The 20,711-nt window shown below is 38.5% G+C and overlaps 2 protein-coding genes across 2 annotated transcripts; one reads left to right on the top strand and one right to left on the bottom strand.

Annotated features, from left to right (window-relative positions):
* The first annotated feature begins 2,358 nt into the window (after positions 1 to 2,358).
* si:dkey-56d12.4 (uncharacterized protein LOC799220 homolog) lies at positions 2,359 to 4,666 on the top strand. Its single transcript, XM_051952043.1, has 2 exons — positions 2,359 to 2,989; positions 3,341 to 4,666. The coding sequence occupies exons 1-2, from the start codon at positions 2,656 to 2,658 to the stop codon at positions 3,973 to 3,975; spliced, it is 969 nt and encodes a 322-aa protein (XP_051808003.1). The 5' UTR covers positions 2,359 to 2,655; the 3' UTR covers positions 3,976 to 4,666.
* Positions 4,667 to 5,156: 490 nt separating this feature from the next.
* On the bottom strand, positions 5,157 to 8,367 carry LOC127535081 (uncharacterized). Its single transcript, XM_051952040.1, has 2 exons — positions 7,108 to 8,367; positions 5,157 to 6,029 (listed from the first exon to the last, which is right to left on the bottom strand). The coding sequence occupies exons 1-2, from the start codon at positions 7,546 to 7,548 to the stop codon at positions 5,157 to 5,159; spliced, it is 1,314 nt and encodes a 437-aa protein (XP_051808000.1). The 5' UTR covers positions 7,549 to 8,367.
* Between the last annotated feature and the right edge of the window lie 12,344 nt (positions 8,368 to 20,711).

Below are 20,711 nucleotides of genomic sequence, written 5' to 3'. Positions count from 1 at the left end.
CTTTTAGTCGTTTCATCCGTTAGCCTTTTAATACAGCTAATAATTTTTAAAATTTAGCCATTACTTTTAACCTTTTCACTTGTTAGCCAGTTTCATGTAGCTCCGACTTTTAGTCATTTCAACCAGTAGTTATTGCATGCAGATGACATTTAGCTATTATTTTTGCCATTCAAGGAGGCTACAGGACTCACCACCACAAAGATGAAGTCGTTGTTGGAGGACTGGAGGAATCTGTTCAGCCATCAGAAACAGGTCTACACACAGCTTGCAGAAGATGACGAGCTGTATGTAATGGCTAACATGTTAGCTACATGTTAGCCATTACATGTAGCTCACAGTTTTAAACATTTAGCCATTACTGTTAGCAAGGGTTAGGGTTTTGATTATTAGTGATTACTTGTAGATAAGAAATAGCCACTACTTAAGTCATTTCAACTGTTAGCAATTACATGTAAATAGCAATTTTTAACATTTAGCTTTTTGCTTTTAACATTTTCAGTTTTTGTAAGTTTTAGAGTTCCACCTTTTTCAACGCTTCAGCTTGAATAATAATACTTTTTTATTTCCATATAAATGCAGCAATTATTTGTGTATAATTTAGCAGAACAGGGAAAATCAGTAAAATAGCAGTAAAGTTTTGAAATTTCTCTCTCTCTCTCGCTAGCTGATTTAAATACAGTTAAGATGTCGCAATTTTATAGTGTGCAAGAGCGACATATCTCCAGATTTTTCTTTTTTTTACAGTGACCATATGGTGTAAAACTTTTTTCTGTGATTTTTGCTAGTTATGCCTTTAAACAAAACAAATAAATTAAAAAAAATCTTTAGAAAAAAATTAAATAGAGTACATCCACCAGTGTAAGTAAATACACTTCTGTGATTGAGCGCTGCGTCCTAATGATTAAATCTTGGTCTCTGCAGTCACATTTCTGTGCACAGAGGGGATTGATTTCCAATAAAGAGGCCTGATCTGCACGTTCTCTGGCTGGTTCTTCGGTCGGTCGATGCCTCCAGCTGTTTAAACCCAAACACTGTCAGCGTGTGTTACAGCTGCCGGATTAATAGCTGGCGAGCGTGAGTCAGCCGCTGATCAAACACTGCTGCTGGTTGCGGTGGTCTAGAGGACTAATAGCTGGTTGCATAATGACAGAGCTGCTGTGGCTTTAAGTAGGAGGCGAGTGGTGGGTGTCTTTAAACCTCAGCTGTACCGAGTGTGTGGGAGCTGAGGCCTGTCCAGACAAGTGTGTTAAAGGTGCTGCAACAAGGCGGTTAAAGACTCTACAGATTAGATTAATTATAGCTTCTTTTCAGCTCCAGGAACGTTGAGAAATAATTCCAAAGAATGAGGAACTGCTCGTATCTGAGGGCAACATCTGAGGCCTCGAGGGTTTCTTCCTTGTTTTGTTAGATTCCTCTAAGAAACCACAGCTGTCGAGGATTTAAATTAAATCACTTAAGGGCTTTTATTTTTCAACGTCCAACTACAACACCATGTTCCAAATTATTAAGCAGATGCTATCTTTATTGCAGTATTAAAACTATATTATAATGTGGGTGTTATTACAATTAAAAACCACAGATAGTTGCACTGTAAATCTCGTTTAAAAAAAAGTTTGAAAATCTGGCAGCAGGGGTGCCAGAAAAAACAGAGATTCTCTCACTTTCAACAACATTTTTTAAAAAAACATAAAATAATCCATCCATCCATCCTCTATACACCGCTTTATCCTCATTAGGGTCGCGGGGGGTGCTGGAGCCTATCCCAGCTGACTCGGGCGAAGGCAGGGGACACCCAGGACAGGTCACATAAAATAATGATATTTGTAATAATGTTTTAGTGTAAAACTGTGGGATTTTACAGTTGCACACTGTAAAAGAACAAACAAATTACATGTAAAACTAAAGGTTTCTGACGTGTTTCTTTCAAGGTAAGATCAAAATTAATATTTTTCAGAAGAGGAAATATTTATTTATATAAATAAATAAATATTTCTTCTGTAATTTAACAAAACAGGGAAATCTTTAAAATAACAGTTAAAGTTTAAAAAATTAAAATAAATAAAATTCTTTATATATATAATTTTCTTTCCAATAACGTCCAATAGCTGTAATATATATATATATATATATAGCTAGTTGATTTAAATAAAGTTAAAATAATATGAATAAACACTGTATAAGAATGAAAAATACATAATATACATAATAATTCATAATACATGAATTTTTTTGCAGACTACAGTTTATACATACACAGTTTTACAGTGAAATGTTGTAAAAGAATTAATTACTATTAATAAAAATACAGATTATCGTATATGTTTATTGTTTATATGTTAATAATTTATTTATACAATTTTGGGCTGTTGTATTTGTTGTTGTTGTTTTTTTTACAATTGTTGAAACTTTTCAATTTCACAATTTTCAACATTTTTGATCATGTACTTTTTTATTTACATATAAATTAGTATTTGTTTTCTGTTATTTTACAGTTTTTTTTACAGTCACCTTATTCACCTTATTTAGCAGCTTCGCTAGGGTGGTGCCATATTACTGCATGTTGTCTCTTTACTTCCGCTTCAGCCAGGAAGTGCAGCTGTCAACGAAAGGAACGAGCGCTGTAAGCTAACCAGATAGCGATTTTATTTCATCAAGATGTCTAGTATTATGTGTTCAGTCAGAGGCAACCATAACAACTGGGTCAAGAGGAGAGAGCTTTTGAAACAAACCTGTTTTGAACATCATGTGGAGAGAAAGGAGTGTTGTGGGGCGCCTTATAATCTACATCGTCCGCCCAAAGACGAGAAGCACAAGCGGCTGTGGCTGAAAGCGCTAAACCTTAAGTGCCCACCGAAGCGCCGTTATGTATGTTCGTTTCATTTTGTGGACCGAGAGCCGACAGAGGAGCACCCTTACCCAGAGAAATGGCTCGGCTATGATGCTCCAGTGAAGAAGCCATGGCGGGTTTTGAAGAGGTTGTCAGATAGGGGTGAGTGAGATATTGTTTTGCCTGACGTAAAGTTCCCATGATCCATGCTGTGATTACATTTAATGATCAGTTATGAACAATTAACTGAAACCATTTCTAAAATTACATTTTAAATTTTATTAAGATGGTGGTTTTGAACACTGTGATCAGTCTTAATGTAGCTTACATTATTTCTGGATACTTGTAACACTTAAAGTTTGCAGCGTTGGTCAGTCTCAGTATTTTTAATTCTTGCTAGTCTGTACTACTTGTCATTATGTGGACCTTAGTAACACTCACATGACCCGTGGATGTTCCAGTTTAAGTTTAATTCCTAATAAAAAAAATTTTGCTGTGTTTTTTGTAACATAGATATGACAGTAAGCGTCAAGGATGCAGAGGAGCAGGATGACCAAATTCACATGCCTCCACATTGTGATGTGGGAACTCAGTGGGAGGATCTGTCTGTCTCTGATCACAGCTATGCTACAAGATCCCCACTCCATCTGAAGCCCCTGACATCTGAAGTTGGAACGCAGTATGTTGGGTCAGCTGCGTTGTACTCAACCCTACTCAGGACTGATAACCTATGTCAGCTGTATACATGGTTGTCTCTGGAGGCATTTAATTGTGTTGCTGAGCACCTCACAGAAGAGTACCACAACAGCTTCCAGTTACACACCTGGGATCAGCTCCTGATGACCCTGATGAAGCTGCGCCTGAATTTGCTGCAGGGAGACCTTGCCGAAAGATTTGGTGTCTCACAAACCATTGTAAGTAAAATCATTGCTTGCTGGCTTGATCTAATGGAGGAAAAAATGAGGTGTTACATTCCCTGGTTGCCCAGAGAGACCATTCAGGAAACCATGCCTCAGTGTTTCAAAGAACACTACCCCAAAACAACCTGTGTGATTGACTGTTCAGAGACCCCCCTCCAAAAGCCACGCAATCTTGACTCGAGAGGCGAGTCTTACAGCCACTACTACGGCCAGAACACCATAAAGTAACTAGTCGCCATTGCACCATGTGGTCTGATCATGTTTATTTCAGCTGCCTATGGAGGAAGGTGCAGTGATAAATTCATTACTTCAAATTCTGGGTTATTGGAATACCACCGCCCCGGTGATGAGGTTATGGCTGACAGAGGCTTCACTATTGAAGATCTTCTGTACCAACGGAAGGTGAAACTGACCATCCCAGCATTCACCAAGAGAGGCATGCAATTGTCTGAAGAGGACACCACCAGCACAAGGCGTATTGCAAATGTACGGGTCCATGTTGAGCGGGTCATACGTCGACTAAAAACCTTTAAAATCCTTTGTCAGACATTTCCCATCAACCTTACTCCCAAAGCTGACAAAATTTTAAGAATTTGTGCAGCCCTGTGCAACCTTAGAGGTGACATCATTTCTGATGCAGAGGAAGAATGAAGACATTAAGTGTTGCCACTGAGATGAGCAGATGTTACCTGTACTTAAGTTCAGTTTCATAGATAAATAGGTAATACTTTTTTAGATTGTTTATTCAGAATCTTTACTGTATATAGAATAATCTCACCAGTTTGTTAATACTCACTTTGATTAGTCTTTGAAGTGAAGAATGATTACATCTGTTTGCAGATAGTTTTCTGTACAAACCTTGAATTGTAGTTGTCATTAGTCTCTACAATATAATTGTAATAAATGTAACAATATGTGACCTGTCTGTGAAGTCCTTTTCATTAACAAATATTATCAATGTGTTTATGTAACAAATACTTATTTCTTTTTAAAACACTTACTGCTGAAATGCCAGTGTGGCCTTCAGTGTAAACATCAACACAGAGAATAGGAGCTGCAAGAAGGCAGGTAAGGTCAGACAGCAAGCATAGTTTAATCATTGCACATAAAGAACAGTAACACATGATTTTAGCTATTTCAAGCCAAAAAAAAACACAGTTATTGCACTACACTCCAGTTACTTCAATAATGTCATGTCATTAGTGTTCTTAGTCTTTGCAAAGCTGCATGAATTTTGCTGACAGCAACAGGCGGCCTGCCTGAAAGTCATCAGACACCTGGGGGAGCATGTGCTTAAAATAAAAGGTTTTAAGCCTAGCCACAGTCTTGACACAGAACTGTTCATCATATGGGACTTGTATCAAGACTTGTTGTGATGGAGTCCAGACGAGCAGCTTACAGGCCCTCAATCATGTGCAGAACATGCCTAGCTGCACTTGCATGTAGAAGCCTCGTGAACCATTTTGCTGCAGCTGAAGCCTCCCCTCTACCATCCTCACGTCATACCTGTGACTTCTGATCAGATCCTCCAGAGACTCATTGCACCGAAGGAAAGGGCATTTGATTTCAAGCAGTTCTTCTGCATTCAAAACTCCATCGGGACTTGCGGACAGCCATGGCTCACTTTCACACACAACTGTCCCTCTATGGCTGACTGCATATCCACTTTCCTCAAGCCAACGGAAGGCAGATTGTTCACTTTCTAAGCCATGTTGAGTTGCAGCATTCCCATGAAACCTTGGGTAGAGGTGCTCTCTAATAAATTTTTCAGGGTTACCTCTGATGGGGACCTTCTTTGCTGTGCTAGCAGTGATTCTAATCTTGCGGGAGTCATGCCACAAGTGAGAAGCACTCTGCTCTACAGTTACATGCTCCAGTGTTGTACATTTGTGGGGACTGATGGCCACAAAAGTGTTGTAAAACAACATACACCTCTGGCAGATGTTGGTGCCATCATGGTCAGCATGAGGTGGGGATGCAGGCTGTTGTGGCTCATGTCCCCGTGCATTCACACACTTCTTAAGAAGGCTTGACACAGGCAATCTCAGATGCTTGAGGCCCTCTTTCAGCTCATCCTGGCTGCGAAACGAAGGAGTGGGAGGAAGAGGCACATGACTGGGCATTCTCTCTGGTGTCAGAAGCACGTCAGTGGCTCGGTGATGGGAAAAGGTAATGTCCGTCAGTCGCTTTGGGCCAAGGTTCTTCTGAGTCCCCACATTCCAGAGCTGTTGTTGATCCGTGCAGGATATGCCAGTTATCCCACTGGACACAGCATTTTCAACCTGCCATTAGAAATTGTAATTTGATTAGTTTATCCTCTTAAGACCTGCTGTACACTAGCCTAGCCATGCTACACCCATGTTTCTGAAGGCACAAGGGTCTAGGGAAGCTCGACAGGGAGGGAGGCGGGCTAAAAGGTTGTCTATCAAATCCCTCTGCAGCAATTGGATAGGTATACAACCAATCAACGCAACGAATAGGCTGACGTAGTTCCGAGAGCACCGGCGGATTGTGGCTAAGTCCCATTAGCTTCCCAACCAGCGGAGCCGCGGAGCCAACTGGTATATTAAGGATTTGCCATATCCCGTCAGCATAAGTCCAAATACGTCTTTCTTCTCAATGAAACACTTCAGTGCCGTCCTTTGTTTATCTTTCAAGTTGAATTTTAGCTTCAAATCTTTAAGGGCTGTGGGCAAAGCCCAGTCGAAAGATAACTGTTTATTGTGCGCTGGTTGTTTCTGTCAGAATTGTCACGCCTCTGTCGTCACTTAGTTATGCCCGCCTTCTGACTCTACACTTCATGGTGATTGGTCCGGCCAGTTTTAGGAGAATCCAGCCTCGAGCCTTATGGAGGGTAACTAGACCCTCCCTGGCAGAGAATTAAATTCGTTGCCGTGGGTTGTCTAGCGCGGCTAGGCTAGCTGTACACATATGTGGACATGTTTTTGTTTTGTGATTTTTTTTTGTCCCAAAAGGGCATATTGTTAATACAAATAATAACACTAATATTACTACATCTAGTAGTAATATTAATAACACTAATATTACTAATATATATATATATATATATATATATATATATATATATATATTAATATATATAATATTACTAATATTACTACTTCTAGTAATATTAGTGCTATTATTAGTATTAACAATATGCCCTTTTCTACTACTACAAATAATAGAAATGATAGTAATTACAAAGTAAATCTAGTAAAAAAAAAGTAATGTAAATGTAATAAACACATTGATCAGATATTACATATTATCCAGTTATTACATTTATTGGTTAATTAAGTAATTACATGGGGTGCCGTCTGTAAAGCAGCTCATGCAAGTAAGGTGCAGGACTTTTACCTTCCATAATATTGCGGCTGCATGACTGCATGAGCGTCCTAGTCCAGCGATGCAGGAGCATCCCGTCGTCTCCACCGCGCCGCTACTGCTAACTGGCACCCACGGCAAGTGACTCGTTCTACTGGCCTGGCTCGGGTTCACGTCTGCTTTTAAAAACACATACCCATCTTCTGTGTGCAACAACACACGACCAACTTTGCCGCTATGTAGGTACTGGTACACCTCGGTGCTCTTATAATTCTCCATAGCCGCACCATCTACACCCAGGGATAGCACAAAGTAGTTGAAAATGTCGCCATAGGAAATCTCCGGCCACTTTCTCATGTCATCAACCCACCCTGACATGGTCGATGGATGAGGGAACGCAAGACCATCCGTTCTCCTAATGAAACTTGAAGTTTGTTCCCATTTCGGAACCCCTGATGTCGCATCTGTAGACATTTCGCTGCTTATAATCTGCGAAGCCGGCTAGCGGAAAGGACTTACCGGAAGTGAGAAGACAACATGCGGAAATACGGAGAATTAGAAGTGGGCAGGGCGAAATAAGGTGAATAAAGTCATATTTTTTCTGCTATTTTCTAGTCGTGGATTTATACAAAACAAACAAAAAATTAGTAAAATTTGCCAAAAAAGGAAATTAATTTTTTTTTAAATCCATTAGATTACTAAAGCAACAACAGCAAATGCTAAAAACTTCATTTTTATCTAATCTGAAAGTGTTTTCTGCTGTTTTCAGTCAATTTTCCGCTCATGTTGTTGCCTCCATCCGGCTGTTCATTCCACTGGTTGTCCTTCTTGTGGCTGCAGCTCCGGTCGTTGTAGCTGAAGGTAAATCCATTCAGCAGCTTCAGTGTTTGAGGAACTCGGTGGTTCTGCTGGAGAAAGAGGGGGAACGTTAGCATGCAGGACCTGTAGGAGTCCGAACAAGGCCCGTCACATCAGCTGCTGCAGATCCTTCCTGCATTCCTCAGACCTCCTCAGCATGTTTCTCAGCCCACCAACGGTCATGTGACGGACAGAGAGAAAGGCAGGGATTGTCCTCTGGCCTCCCAACGTCTCTAAATGTTTGTGCGGTGACGTTTTGGTGTTTGTCCTGCATAGAATCAATGCTAATTTGGAACCACTTCCACCAGAAATCACCTCGAATTGGGAGACAGCAAACACAGCTGGTGGGATTAACGGTAACTCTGGAAACTTTAAGGCTCAATGTGGATTTATTGTCGACATCCGATTTCCTTTCTTTGGCCTTTAACATTTTTTTATTAACTGTTAAACACATAGCAGCTTCTTTGCTCCTGTCACATTTTTGATGATTTGTAAACATTTTTGGGCAACAGGAACCAACATGTACAACATTTTTCCAAGTCCTCTGTGGCTCCACATGCTAAAGATGTTTAACTATTTACAATTTTTTTCTACAAATTCACCGATTTTCACATGTTTCTGCACTCTGTTTCTGTTGTAATCATGAATCTAATAATATCATAGAATGACCTCTCCAGGTCACCCAGGAGCAGCAGTTCCCCAGTCTTCCAAGATCCCCAACAACCCAAGCTCCCCCAGCAAAACAAAGTGCCCCAACAACCCAAGATCCCCCAGCAACCCAAGGTCCCCCAACAACCCAAGATCCCCCAGCAAACCAAGATCCCCTAGCATCCCAAGATCCCCTAGCATCCCAAGATCCCCTAGTATCTCAAGGTCCCAAAGGTACCAAGCATCCACGATTCATCAGCAACCCAAAGTCCCCCAACAACCCAAGGTCCCCCAACAACCCAAGATCCCCCAGCAAACCAAGATCCCCTAGCATCTCAAGGTCCCAAAGGTACCAAGCATCCACGATTCTTCAGCAACCCAAGGTCCCCCAACAACCCAAAGTCCCCCAACAACTCAAGGTCCCCCAACAACCCAAAGTCCCCCAACAACCCAAGATCCCCCAGCAACCCAAGGTCCCCCAGCACCCCAAGGTCCCCCAGCAACCCAAGGTCCCCAGCACCCCGAGGTCCCCCAGCAACCCGAGGTCCCCCAGCAACCCGAGGTCCCCCAGCAACCCGAGGTCCCCCAACAACCCAAGATCCCCCAACAACCCAAGATCCAAAATTATTTGAAATGTGACCAAAATAACATGAAACTAGTCCTAAATTATTCAGAAAAAATTAAAAAATGAACCGAAAACTCTTCAAAATTACGTGAACTTGTTTGAAATGACTCAAAATGTGTTTAAAATGACAGTTTTTGAGTCATTGTGGACAATTTCAGTCATTTGGGATGTGATTTTTATCATTTCGAACATTTTTCAGTCCGGTTTTGAGTCTCTGCTCATCATCTGCAGAAAGATGTTTCACCATGCTGAATGTATGAATCCTATGATAAATGTCATTTTGTTGATGTTATAAAGATAACTTTTAAAACCTGCTGCTGTGCTTTGGGGTTCAGAGAGTTAAAGCATCATAGATCGAATAATATAACTGAATAAAATTTGTAAAAGTTTCCTGCACTGAGTACTTTCAATACTTTACGTTGCACATTTTACACAACATTTTAAACTCTATTTGTATTCCATAAAGTGTTTCTACAGCTTGGTATTTGTGCTTCTATTTAAGTCCAGATTCTGAATATTTCCTGCACCACTGATAGGGAGAATTTCAAACTGGATAAACTGGTTAAACTGGTGAATGCGGTCCACTGTTGTGAGGATAAATAAATGTAAACATCTCCATTGATGCGTCTTTACACCCTGACAGGCTGGAGTGTGTTACGTCAGACTGATCCTCTGACAGGAAGCACAATAAGAGACATTTAGGTTGGAGTTCAAATAAAAGCCTTTCAGACTCCACTCCTTTCTCCTGTTGGTCCGATTCAGCGTCGGTTTAGTCACAGCTCAGCGGGGCCTTGAGTCCAAACTGATCGGTGATGCTGAAACTACTCACTGGAAAGAAAAAAACAGTCTGGCAGAGGCCCTGGATGGGGAATCCAACACTTAATGAACACATCCAGTGCAGCAAGGCCAGCCTCTGCACACGTTAAACATCTTCTACAGGGTTTTAAAGCGGTGCTTGCACTAATTAGTCAGCTGCCAGTTGTAGAGTTAATCGTTAACAGGACGGGTGATAATAGCAGCAGACTCTAGACGTCACTTTCATGGCGGCAATAACAGCCTGAGGGGCCTCCAGGGGCAACAACTAGTTTCTGTGCCCCCATTGTACATGTCACATTCATTATGTCTGCAAGGAACCAGAGGCTGACCTTCACTTTACAGACAAAATAATGAGTTTATTCATTAATACAACAATTTATTCGTCATTTCAGTCACTTTTTTAAAGCAAAAGTGACAAAAGTGTATGTATGCTACCTTCTCTGCTAGTTTGTACAGTTTTATATGATGTAGAGTGTAAAATCTTGTCTTTTTTTTTTAAAGCAGATAATCTTTAAATGAACTAAATGGGCCACAGATAAAACAATTCAAACACGGTGACATCAAGCATTAGGGTTTTTGCTGAAATATGTTGACATTTTGACCATTTTTATTGATGCAAGTGATGATAAAATGATAGAAATCCAATAAAGATTGTTTTTATTTCATTATTGATTCCATTATTAACCATTTCTGTCAATATTTAGTTCAGTAGTGTTCTTTACCTTTCACAGATCATGGTTCAATGATCTTGTTTTATTTTTAAATATGCAATTTTTTAAATGTACATTGGAATATAAAATGCGGTAGTTTTACATGAAATTGATGGGGTTTTTTTATTTTTGTTTTACATTTTGGATTTTTTTTCAAAAGATCAAGCTTCTGCTGATAGCTTTAGGTTTTCCTGAAGAATGTGGAGGTAATCATCGTTCTTCATGATTCCATTTACTTTGTGCAAAGCTCCAGTTCCACAGAGCATGATACTGCCACCACCATGCTGGATGGTAGGTTTGGTGTTCTTGGGGTTAAGAAAAAAGAGAGACCGTTTGAAACTAGTCCTTAAAAGATCTAAAACCAGGACCAAAACCAAACATAAACCAGTCGCAGAAAAGTCCAAAACCAGTCCAAAAGCACCCCTAGAAAGCCACAGAGCATGATACTGCCACCACCATGCTCGATGGTAGGTTTGGTGTTCTTGGGGTTAAAAAGAGTCTAAGACCCGCCCAATACAGTGGAGTGATGTTGATAAATTAACACAAGACGCCTTTAGAGTGGGTTTACAAACATGTGAAACGAACCATTTCCATTTTCCAGAAGAAGTTTCATATTAAAAAAATACTTTAAACAAGATTTTTTTTTTTTTTAGATTTTTTTAACTTTAAAATGGGTCAGTTTGTCCTGCAACATAACAGGAAGGCTAAAACACTTCATTTATCAGAATAAATAATCAAATCTGTGGGAAACTCTGGAACAACTAAGAAATTATCATTAACTTTAAAGGTTAAACGTGTTATCAGTGTGTTTCCTCCATGTGTATCCTTTGTTTATTCATATATAAAGTGGTTGGTTTTATAAAAGCACCACTTTAACCTCGACATCTGAACTTCGTCCTCTTTGGTTTCTTGTAATTGTTTGTGATGCAGGAAACTTATAAATAAAATGTAAAGTGGGAATATGTTGGCAGAGCAGAGATAAAGGTTGGCGGGAGGCCTGACGGGAGCTCCGAGGTTGAAATCTGTGGCGGCGGGAGGCGGGGCGGCTTCTCTTTTCAGATTCCTCCGTGTGAAAAGGGGAAGGCAGAGCGACGGAGGGGGGAGTCCGGGGGCCAACGAGTCGGTGATGGAGCTCCTGAGTGCCAGAGCTGCACAGCGTTGGCACAGAGGCGCCATTGTCGGAGGCTAACGAGCTGAGCGCCGCTTCATTCTCCCGCCTCAAATGAGCATCTGTTTACTGAGTGGACCGAGAGTCTTTACGCTGTGAATGCAGGCCGACAGCAGGACGTCTGTTCTCTGGGATGTCGGTCTGTTATCGGCTTTCTATCGGCTCTATTCACCTGTCACAGAGAGAAAATAAAACGGGGGGAGTCACAGTGTTTATAAGATTAATACTGCTTTAGATGAAGGGGACAAGTTGATAAAACCAGAATAAATGGATAAAACAACTTAATAAAAGACCCAGTGAGCCAAGATAGTTTAACCACAGTGGTAGTCAAAAAGGCCAAATCCATGACTCGTCCCAAAGGACCCTACCTGCAGATTTCAGGATGGCATTATGAGTACAGTGAACTAAAGTTTCCATCCACTTGTGAAGACCATGTATGTCTTTCATCTTCAGTCTCCAATGACTCCTATAAGTCTGAGTTTTCTGTTATGGAATAAAAAAAAAAACCCAATCATATCGTTTGGTTCTTTCATGTATTTATTAAAAGTCCTATGGAAATATGACAAAATCTGTTGGGTCACTAATGTACAGACAGAAATGCTAATGTTTGTCCATTTCTACCCCAGTTAGGTTCTTCTGGTTTCAATCTTCTGGTTTATCTTTGACTCATCTGGACAGAATTGATGCAGTTCAATTAAATTTGTTGTCTTTCTGGCTCAGACTTGTTTCTTCAGATTCTTGATGGGTTTAAGTCAGGACTTTGGGGAGACCAGTCTAGAACCTTCATTCTATCCCAATGGAACCATTTCATTCTCATTGCCTTGTTGAAACATCTAACTGTGTCCAAGATCAACCTTCTGCTGATGGTTTTAGGTTTTCCTGAAGAATGTGGAGGTAATCCCCCTTCTTCATTATTCTATTTGTGTAAAGCTCCAGTTCCACAGAGCATGATGCTGCCACCTCCATGCTTGATGGTAGGTTTGGTGTTCTTGGGCCTAAAGGCCTCACCTTCAGTTTTTCTTCCATCTGACCACAGAACTTTCCTCCAGAGAGTCTTTTCTTTGTCCATGTGATCAGCAACAGACTTGAGTGGAGCTTTAAGGTTCTGCTTCTAGAGGAAGAACTTCCTTCTTCATGGATCCTCTCAGCTCATGTTGATGTAAAACCCTGTGGACACTGACAGCTGTGTTCCAGCAGCTTCTCATTCATTCAGACCTGCTTTCTGATGATTCTTGGTTGACTCTTGACCATCCTGATCAAACGTCTCTCAGCAGCAGGTGATACTTTGTATTTTCTTCCTGATGGTGGCAGTAACACAACTAGACCATGAACCTTATTCTGACAAACAGATGATTGTGGATCTGAAGCTGCTTTGAAATGGCTCCAAGTGACTTTCTGACTTGTTCAAATCAATGATTTGGTTTTTCAGGTCTTTGCTGAGCTCCTCAGACTTTCCCACTGTAGAGTTTGAGTCTAATGAGTGGATCTAATGGGTTCTATTTAAACTGGATCAGAGGAGTCAGCAGCTGTAGTCGATTATAATCACTCAGGAGAAGTTAGGAGGCCATGAATCTAAGAAATTATGACTAACACAACTTTATACAGCACCAAAACTGATAATTTAAGTTGCTGTATGTATATTTATGACCCATGACCTTTAGCAAATCTATGAAAGAACCGTAATTCACAACTGTTTTCAGTGACAAAGATGATTCATGTGTTTCGATGATTCCTTCATCTAAAATTAACAACAAAGATCTTCAGTAATGTGTTAGTATTGAACAAACAGCAAGTTTAATGATCTATAATATTTGCTCATGTTGACACTACTGATGAATATTCGACTTCAGGAGTCACAACAACTCGTGTCCGTCACATATTAGTGCTCCCTGGAAACATGTCTGTTGTTGTCTCTGTGTTGTGTTTTCAGTGATGGTCCCTGTGATTTGTTTGTGTTTCGTCTATTTGCATGGAGCTTTCTCAAGTTGAGCTAAGCTCTCTGGAAAGAAACACAGATAATACCTGATTTACATCCCAAACAAACCAAGAAATGCTGCTTGTGGTTGTTGGTTTTCTTCAGTGCTTCAAACTATCAGTTCCGTCTCCAGTTTTGTGGCTCCGCGTATTATATTTAGATATTTCTGGTATTTTGGTGTCCGGCAGATACAACACACAATGTAAAACTAAAAATGAATGTTTTTTTAATAATAGTAATTTGTTCTTTCACAACATTTACCAGTAAAATTGTGCATTTTTTAAACTGTATTTCAGTTACCAAAAGTAGAATTATTTTATAGATAATTGCTTTTTAAAAAAAAAAAAAAACTTTTTTAAATATTTGTAAAATTTGACTTAATTACTAATAAAATCACACAAAACTGTAAATAATATTAAATGATTACCAATCTGTATTTTTACAATTAGTAATTCATTCTTTAACAATGTGTGTGTTTTGCTGTATTAAAATCAACTAAAAGAATAATTATTTTGCAGATATTTTCTGTTAGTTTTTACAGTTTTTAAGTGGTTTTGTGGCACTTATGTTGACAAACATTCCTTTTTAGAGTGTGTCACAGTTTTATATGTTTGTATAAAATCCAGAACTTTGGACATGTGGACATTTGTGGGGGGATTTGTTTTGCACTTTGGAGATTTTAAAAACTAGCATTTTAGAGAGAAAAATGTCTTAGAAATCATTGTATGTTATATATGTTGTGGAGTCACAGCTGCTCTCTACTTATTTTGTAGTAAACACCAACCAACACCATGAATAAATGCTTTTTTGCATGTTAGACAGTGTGGAGTCTCCTTTTTTGCAGGAAAAGCATTTACATAGACAAAGTTAGAGATGGAGGACGAATTATTCAAAGCAGCTCCTGATGTTGAAGGTTTAGTTGCTTTATCTGCTGTTTCTGTTCGATAAACGGTTGATTTAAATCTGCATCCTTTTACCATAGGGACTGTTTTTAAGAGGATCAGATGTTTGTCTAAATGCACCAAAAAAAGCCCAGTTTCCATCTGATGAATGCACATTTTCACATGACCGTCTGACACGTCGTTGGAGAGGTTTTTTCCACGTCAGGAGGATTGTTTGGTTCTTGTGAGCGTCACATGTATTTGAGGCTGCACACATCTCTTCTGTCTGTTATCTCCCATCATTCTGTCCTCTGCTCTGCCTTTAATTAAACTGTAATTCTGCACGGATCAGTGCTTCCTGCTAAAGTAGTCGTTCGTTTGTCGCAGAGTTAAAGGTCGACTTCCTCCATGTTCTGGCCTTCAGCGGAGGAATGAATTCTTAATGAGCAGAGTTTGTAACATGGCAGCAGATCGATCTGAAGAGGAATCAGTGATCTGGAAGCTTCATCTGTTTTATTATGGGATGACCTCTATTATGTAAATGTAGAAAAAGAAAAAAGTTTGATCCTTTCTTACTGACATATATCAGTAATTAAAAGAATGACTTCAGTGTATTTCTGCATTTAAATGAGGCTCATTCTGTTTTTCTGCATTTATTTATTCATTCATTCATTCATTTTTATTTGCCTAATTTTTTTCTTTATTGTTATTTTTAGTGTTTCTGCAGATGTATTTATTTATTCCTACTTTTTTAATTTCTTCTTTTCTTTATTTCTACATTTCCTTATATCTTGATTTAGTTTTTCTTCTGTGTTTATTTTCATTTTTCTACATTCATGTATTCATGTTTTGCAATTTTATTTTATTTTATTTTAATTTTCTGCATTTATTTGATCTGTTTTTCATTATTTCTTCATTATTTATTTCTAGGTTTTACATATTTTTTATGTTATTTATGTATTTGTACATTCATGTGTGCATTTTTGCATTTGCTCTTTTGTTTATATTCACATTTTTAAAATTTCTTTATTTTCAAAATCCTTCATTTATTTCTTTATTCATTTATTCCTTTCCACATTTCTGAATTCCATTTTTCATTCATTCATCTCTACTTTCTTTTTTCCATATTTCTATATTTATTTGTTCTTTCTTTCATTCATTTATTTCTACATATATCTGTGGATTTTTTTTCTAAATGTATTTATTTATTCACAATACTATTATTTTATTTTTTTTTAGCATTTTTTCACTTCTAGATTATTTTATTTTTTCTACATTTATTGATATATTTATTTCTACAAATATTCATTGAGTTTTCATCTAAATGTGTTTATTTATATTTTTCATTTATTTAAATGTATATTCTTTCATTTATTTCAGCATTGAGTGATATATTTATTTCTACAGATATTCATGGATTTTTTTCTACATTTATTTATTTACCTTTTTAATTTTTTCATTTCTTTATAGATAGATTCTTTCATGCATTTCTACATTTATTTTTCCTCATTATTTATTTATTTCTACAGTTCTTTCTTTATTTTTCTAATTTGTTTCAATCATTACTTTCTACATTTCCTAATGTATTTTTTTCTAAATGTATTTCCTTATTTAAATCTTTAAATTTTGTCTGCTGTGTTCAGTTTAATGTCTTAATTGATTAATTGCGATGATTTCAGTTTCTTGGCTGTATTTAGTTTTTTCTGGTTAAGTTACTTTAGCTTGATTTCTGTTTCATTTTATGCTGTTTTTATTTCTAAACCTATCATTGTTTCTGTGTGCGGGGTTAATTAGAGCTGTACATTTGAAAGTAGTAATGTACCAGTGTCAGGCACTATTTTTTCAGAGTTGTTATAAATACTGCAGCTACAGAAAAGGCACTTCTCTGGTTTTCCTGTTCCCTTCCTGTGTGTTTTAAAGTTAAAGTCCACCTCTGTTGTGTTTCCGTGCAGGTTCTTAGTAGTAAAACATGAAAAAATCTGAAGCAGAAGTGATTCATCGTCATCATTTCTTAAATCTAGTTTCTATATTTCTAAAGTTGTCAAATGTCAGTCACTTTTCATAGATGTGAAACCTGCTGTAACTCAGGTTTTGTAGCAGCTCCTCTTCTGTTTTTTTTTTTTTTTTTTTAACGAGGTTGCATTTTACAGTCACAGCAGAAGTCCTGACGCCCACATTAAAGAAACTACAACATCCTGGATTCTCATCTACAGAATGGGGAAGCTGAATGTCAGAGCAGCTGGCAGAAAGAGGTACAGTTCTTTAAAAATGAGCTGGTGTGTGTTAGCCACATGCTAACAGAAACACTGAAGTCCTTTAGATATGTCTCAATAAAAAATGTATGATGATAGGTCAGTTTTATTCCATCTATATAACCTGTGGGGTTCCTCAGGGATCCATTCTGGGGCCACTTCTATTCTACATGTGCAAACATCCACTTCCACGCCGATGATCCCCAGCTGTGCCTTTGAGTAAAATATGAAGTTTCCTTGTTTTGTGAATAAATTCTTTCAGCAATACAAGGTGTGATCAAGCTGTTCCCTGGTTGTGTTTCTAAAAAGCAAAATCAGTTTCTCGATAGAAATGACCTCTCTATGATCATTTTTTAATTTGATTAGTCAAGGAGTTTTTTTTTTGTCATTCTGTCTCTTTATGGTCGTTTTGGATTTATTTGAGGCTGGTTTTGGGTTTCTTATGGTCGTTCTATCTTTATGTGGTCATTTTGTGTCTTTGTGGTTGTTTTATGTCCGTTTGTAGTCATTGTTATCTTTTGTTGTGGCTGTTTTGTCTCTTTTAGGGATCATTTTGCATCTCGTTATTTTTTTGTGGTTGTGTTGTGTCTCTCAGTCACCATTAATTATCTCTGTGGTTGTTTTGTGTCCCTTTATCATCATTTTGTGTCTCTTTGCAGTCATTTTGTGTCTCTTAATGTTTGTGTTGTGTCGTTTTATGGTTGTTTTGTCTCTCTTTGGGGTCATTTTGCATCTTTTTGTGGTTGTGTTGTGTCTCTATTGTAATTGTGGGCCTCCTTGTTTTCATTTTGTGTTGTTTTGCTCTATTTTTGTGTCTCTTGTCAGGTTGCTTTGAGTCTAATTGTGGTTTTTGTGTCTCTTTGAGGTTGTTTTGTGTCTATTTCTTTTCATTTTGTGTGTCTTATGTTCATTTTATTTCTCCTTGTGTGGTTATTTTGTGTCTTTTTCTGTTTGTGTGTGTGGTTGGTGTTGTTTTGTGCTTCTTTTGGTGGTTCTATGACTTTTTTTTGGCATTTTGTGACTCTTTCTGATCATTTTGTGCTTCTTTGGTGTCATTTTTTGTTGTTTTCTGTCTCTTTTAGTCAGTTTCTGGTCATTTTGTGTTTCATTGTGGTTATTCCATGTCGTTTTGGTGTCCATTTGTGTCTGTTTTGGTTATTTTATATTTCTTTTGGTGGGTCTGGGTCTTTTGCTGGCCATTTTATTTTTCTTTGTGGTTATGTTTGCAGGTAAATCATTTATTACATGACAGATTCACATCCAGTCTTTTATTTTTTGTGTATTTTTATGTTATCTCCAGTCTGACAGCTCTCTCTGTCTCTGTGGTCGATTTGTCTGAAAGTGACCTGAATTTCTACACAGATTGATGAAGCAGCAGCCTTCTTACTTTATATTTTAGTTTTTTTTTTGTGCTGAACTCTCCTCACCTTCAGCTGTGTTTAAAGTGCTCTGGTGATAGACTTTTCTTGCCTACGTCTCTATAAGTGTCGTTTTAATTGCTGTGTTTTCAGGCTGAAGCTCCTGTGCAGCCCTGCGGTGGTGCGTTGTGGTGAAGGCAGACATGCAACAGGAAACAGGCGGCAGGTTTTCGGTAAGAAACCATGAAATCACCTCAGTCAAATCCTCCACATGCAAAACTCCCCGACTCAGGAGAGACGTATTTGCACAATAAGATCAGCTGCTGACGCCACTAAAACACAAACCGACCTGCGTCTGGACTGAGAAAAAAGACATTTCCTCTAAAACACAGAAGTGACTGCAGCAGCCAGAATAGCCTCTCTAGAAACGGACACTTTGATGATGGTTTGTGTGTTGTTTGTGTGTTGTTTGTGTGTGTTTCTGAGCTTCCTGTGTAGTCGGCGTTTTACCATATAGGGCCGAGACGAGGGCAGAGAAAAGAAGAAGTAACTCGGCTCACTCGTCAAGTCTGAGCCTGTTGCATCGGTGATACGCATCAGAGGCCACGTCGCTGCTTTTATTGGACTGTGAGCTCAGTGTTTCAGTGAAGCGAGTGTCGCTGGCTCTGTCTGTACTTGCTGAAGTGAAAGAACAAACATGAGACAAACTGTACATTAAAACCTGCACTCAGTGATCACACAGTTTCAGCAGCACATGCCTAGTGTTTCTTTAGCATTGTTTTGTGTCTCTTTGCTGTTGTTTTGTGTCTCTTTAAGTCATTTTGTGTCACTTTTTAGTCATGTAGTGTTCTTTTTGGTTGTTTTGTGTCTCTTTGTAGTCCCTTTATGTGTCTTAAGTGTCGTTTTGTGTCTTTTTCTGGTTAGTTTGTGTCTTTTAATTGTCAGTTTATATGTCTTTCTGGTCATTTTGAGTCTTTTTAGTGTCATTTTGTGTCTATTTTCTTGTTATATTGAGTCTCTGGTCATTTTTTTGTCTCTTTATTGTCATTTTGTGTCGCTTTGTGGTCATTTTGTTTCTTTGTCTGCTTAGTTTATGTCTTTTAACTGTCAATTTGTATGTTTTTCTGATGATTTTTCTGTCTCTTTAGTATTATTTTGTGTCGCTTTCTGCTCATGTAGTGTTTCTTTTGGCTGATTTATGTGTCCTTTATGTGACTTCAGATCTCTTTATTCACCTTTAGTGGTGTCATTAGTGTATTTTTGTATCTCTTTCTGGTTATTTTGTGTCTTTTTTTCATCATTTTATGTCTCTTTAGTGTCAGTTTGTCTCTTTACTTGTACTTTGCTTCTTTTCTTTATCTACACTGTGAAGGAAAAGTTGTAGGTAATAGGTCATTTCGAACCAACATACAGAAGTTCACCCTTTGACCCCAATTGAAGACACACAGAAGCACACCAACTGCTCAGACAGACAACTATTTGCTGATAGAGCAACAATAACAAGGTTAGATCCTGCCTCTTTTCTCTCTCAGACAGTATAAACCCTCCAAGGACACAGAGACTCCTGAATTCAGTAAAACTTATTCATCTCGTTATCAGCCATCTGTGTCTCCTGAGTTCGCCTTCCGGTTTTCCCTACCTGACAGCGCAGAATTCTCTCACAAATTGGCGTCCCGAACAGGATCTCCACACAACAAAGACTGGTAAATGTGCAAATTTTAACAAATTTTGCAAACTGCCATGTCTGAGTTTGGAGAGATTATGTACCTGTAGAAAAATTTTAACCAAATTTAGAAGTAAAATTACACCTGCGATCGTCAGATAGCCAATTTGGACATTGAATGGTAGTCGGCTGCCCCATGAGGCGAGTCCGGCACTTTACGCATGTGGATTTCAGTTGGATGTTCAGTGTCCACTGCTGAAAAAGGCAGTGTTGTAGTGTTGTGTAGATAGATAGATAGATAGATAGATAGATAGATAGATAGATAGATAGATAGATAGATAGTTAGCTAACTAGCTAGATAGATAGATTAAACAGTTGGATTAGGCTCATTTTGTCGTTATATACTATACGAAACTGTTACTTATTTAAACCGACAATTCAGAAAAGTTGGTTACCTTGCTGACATGTTTCGACAGCTTCTGCTGTCTTTCTCAGAGCATCATTTGACGTTTGCTGACGTGTCCTTTTTATCACGTGGTCGGTTTGACAGATCTGTCAGAATCTGTCTAACCTACCACGTCTCACGCCTCCCGCCGTCTGGTGGTCATCTATGAAATACCGTGCAAGTCATGTAACAAAACGTACATTGGTGAAACAGGCAGGTCATTCAAAACAAGAAGAAA

This window comes from Acanthochromis polyacanthus, chromosome 8 (genome assembly GCF_021347895.1).
Source record: "Acanthochromis polyacanthus isolate Apoly-LR-REF ecotype Palm Island chromosome 8, KAUST_Apoly_ChrSc, whole genome shotgun sequence".
Taxonomy (NCBI): Eukaryota; Metazoa; Chordata; class Actinopteri; family Pomacentridae; genus Acanthochromis; species Acanthochromis polyacanthus.
This window is presented reverse-complemented; position numbering and strand designations above follow the sequence as displayed.

What these genes read in the sequence shown, in the direction of transcription:
- si:dkey-56d12.4 (XM_051952043.1), top strand. Translation starts at nt 2,656, where the DNA reads ATGTCTAGTATTATGTGTTCAGTCAGAGGCAACCATAACAACTGGGTC. An exon ending in GAAGAGGTTGTCAGATAGGG is followed by an intron (nt 2,990 to 3,340) that starts GTGAGTGAGATA and finishes TTTGTAACATAG; the next exon opens with ATATGACAGTAAGCGTCAAG.
- LOC127535081 (XM_051952040.1), bottom strand. Translation starts at nt 7,548, where the DNA reads ATGTCTACAGATGCGACATCAGGGGTTCCGAAATGGGAACAAACTTCA. An exon ending in CAGCCGCAATATTATGGAAG is followed by an intron (nt 6,030 to 7,107) that starts GTAAAAGTCCTG and finishes TTCTAATGGCAG; the next exon opens with GTTGAAAATGCTGTGTCCAG.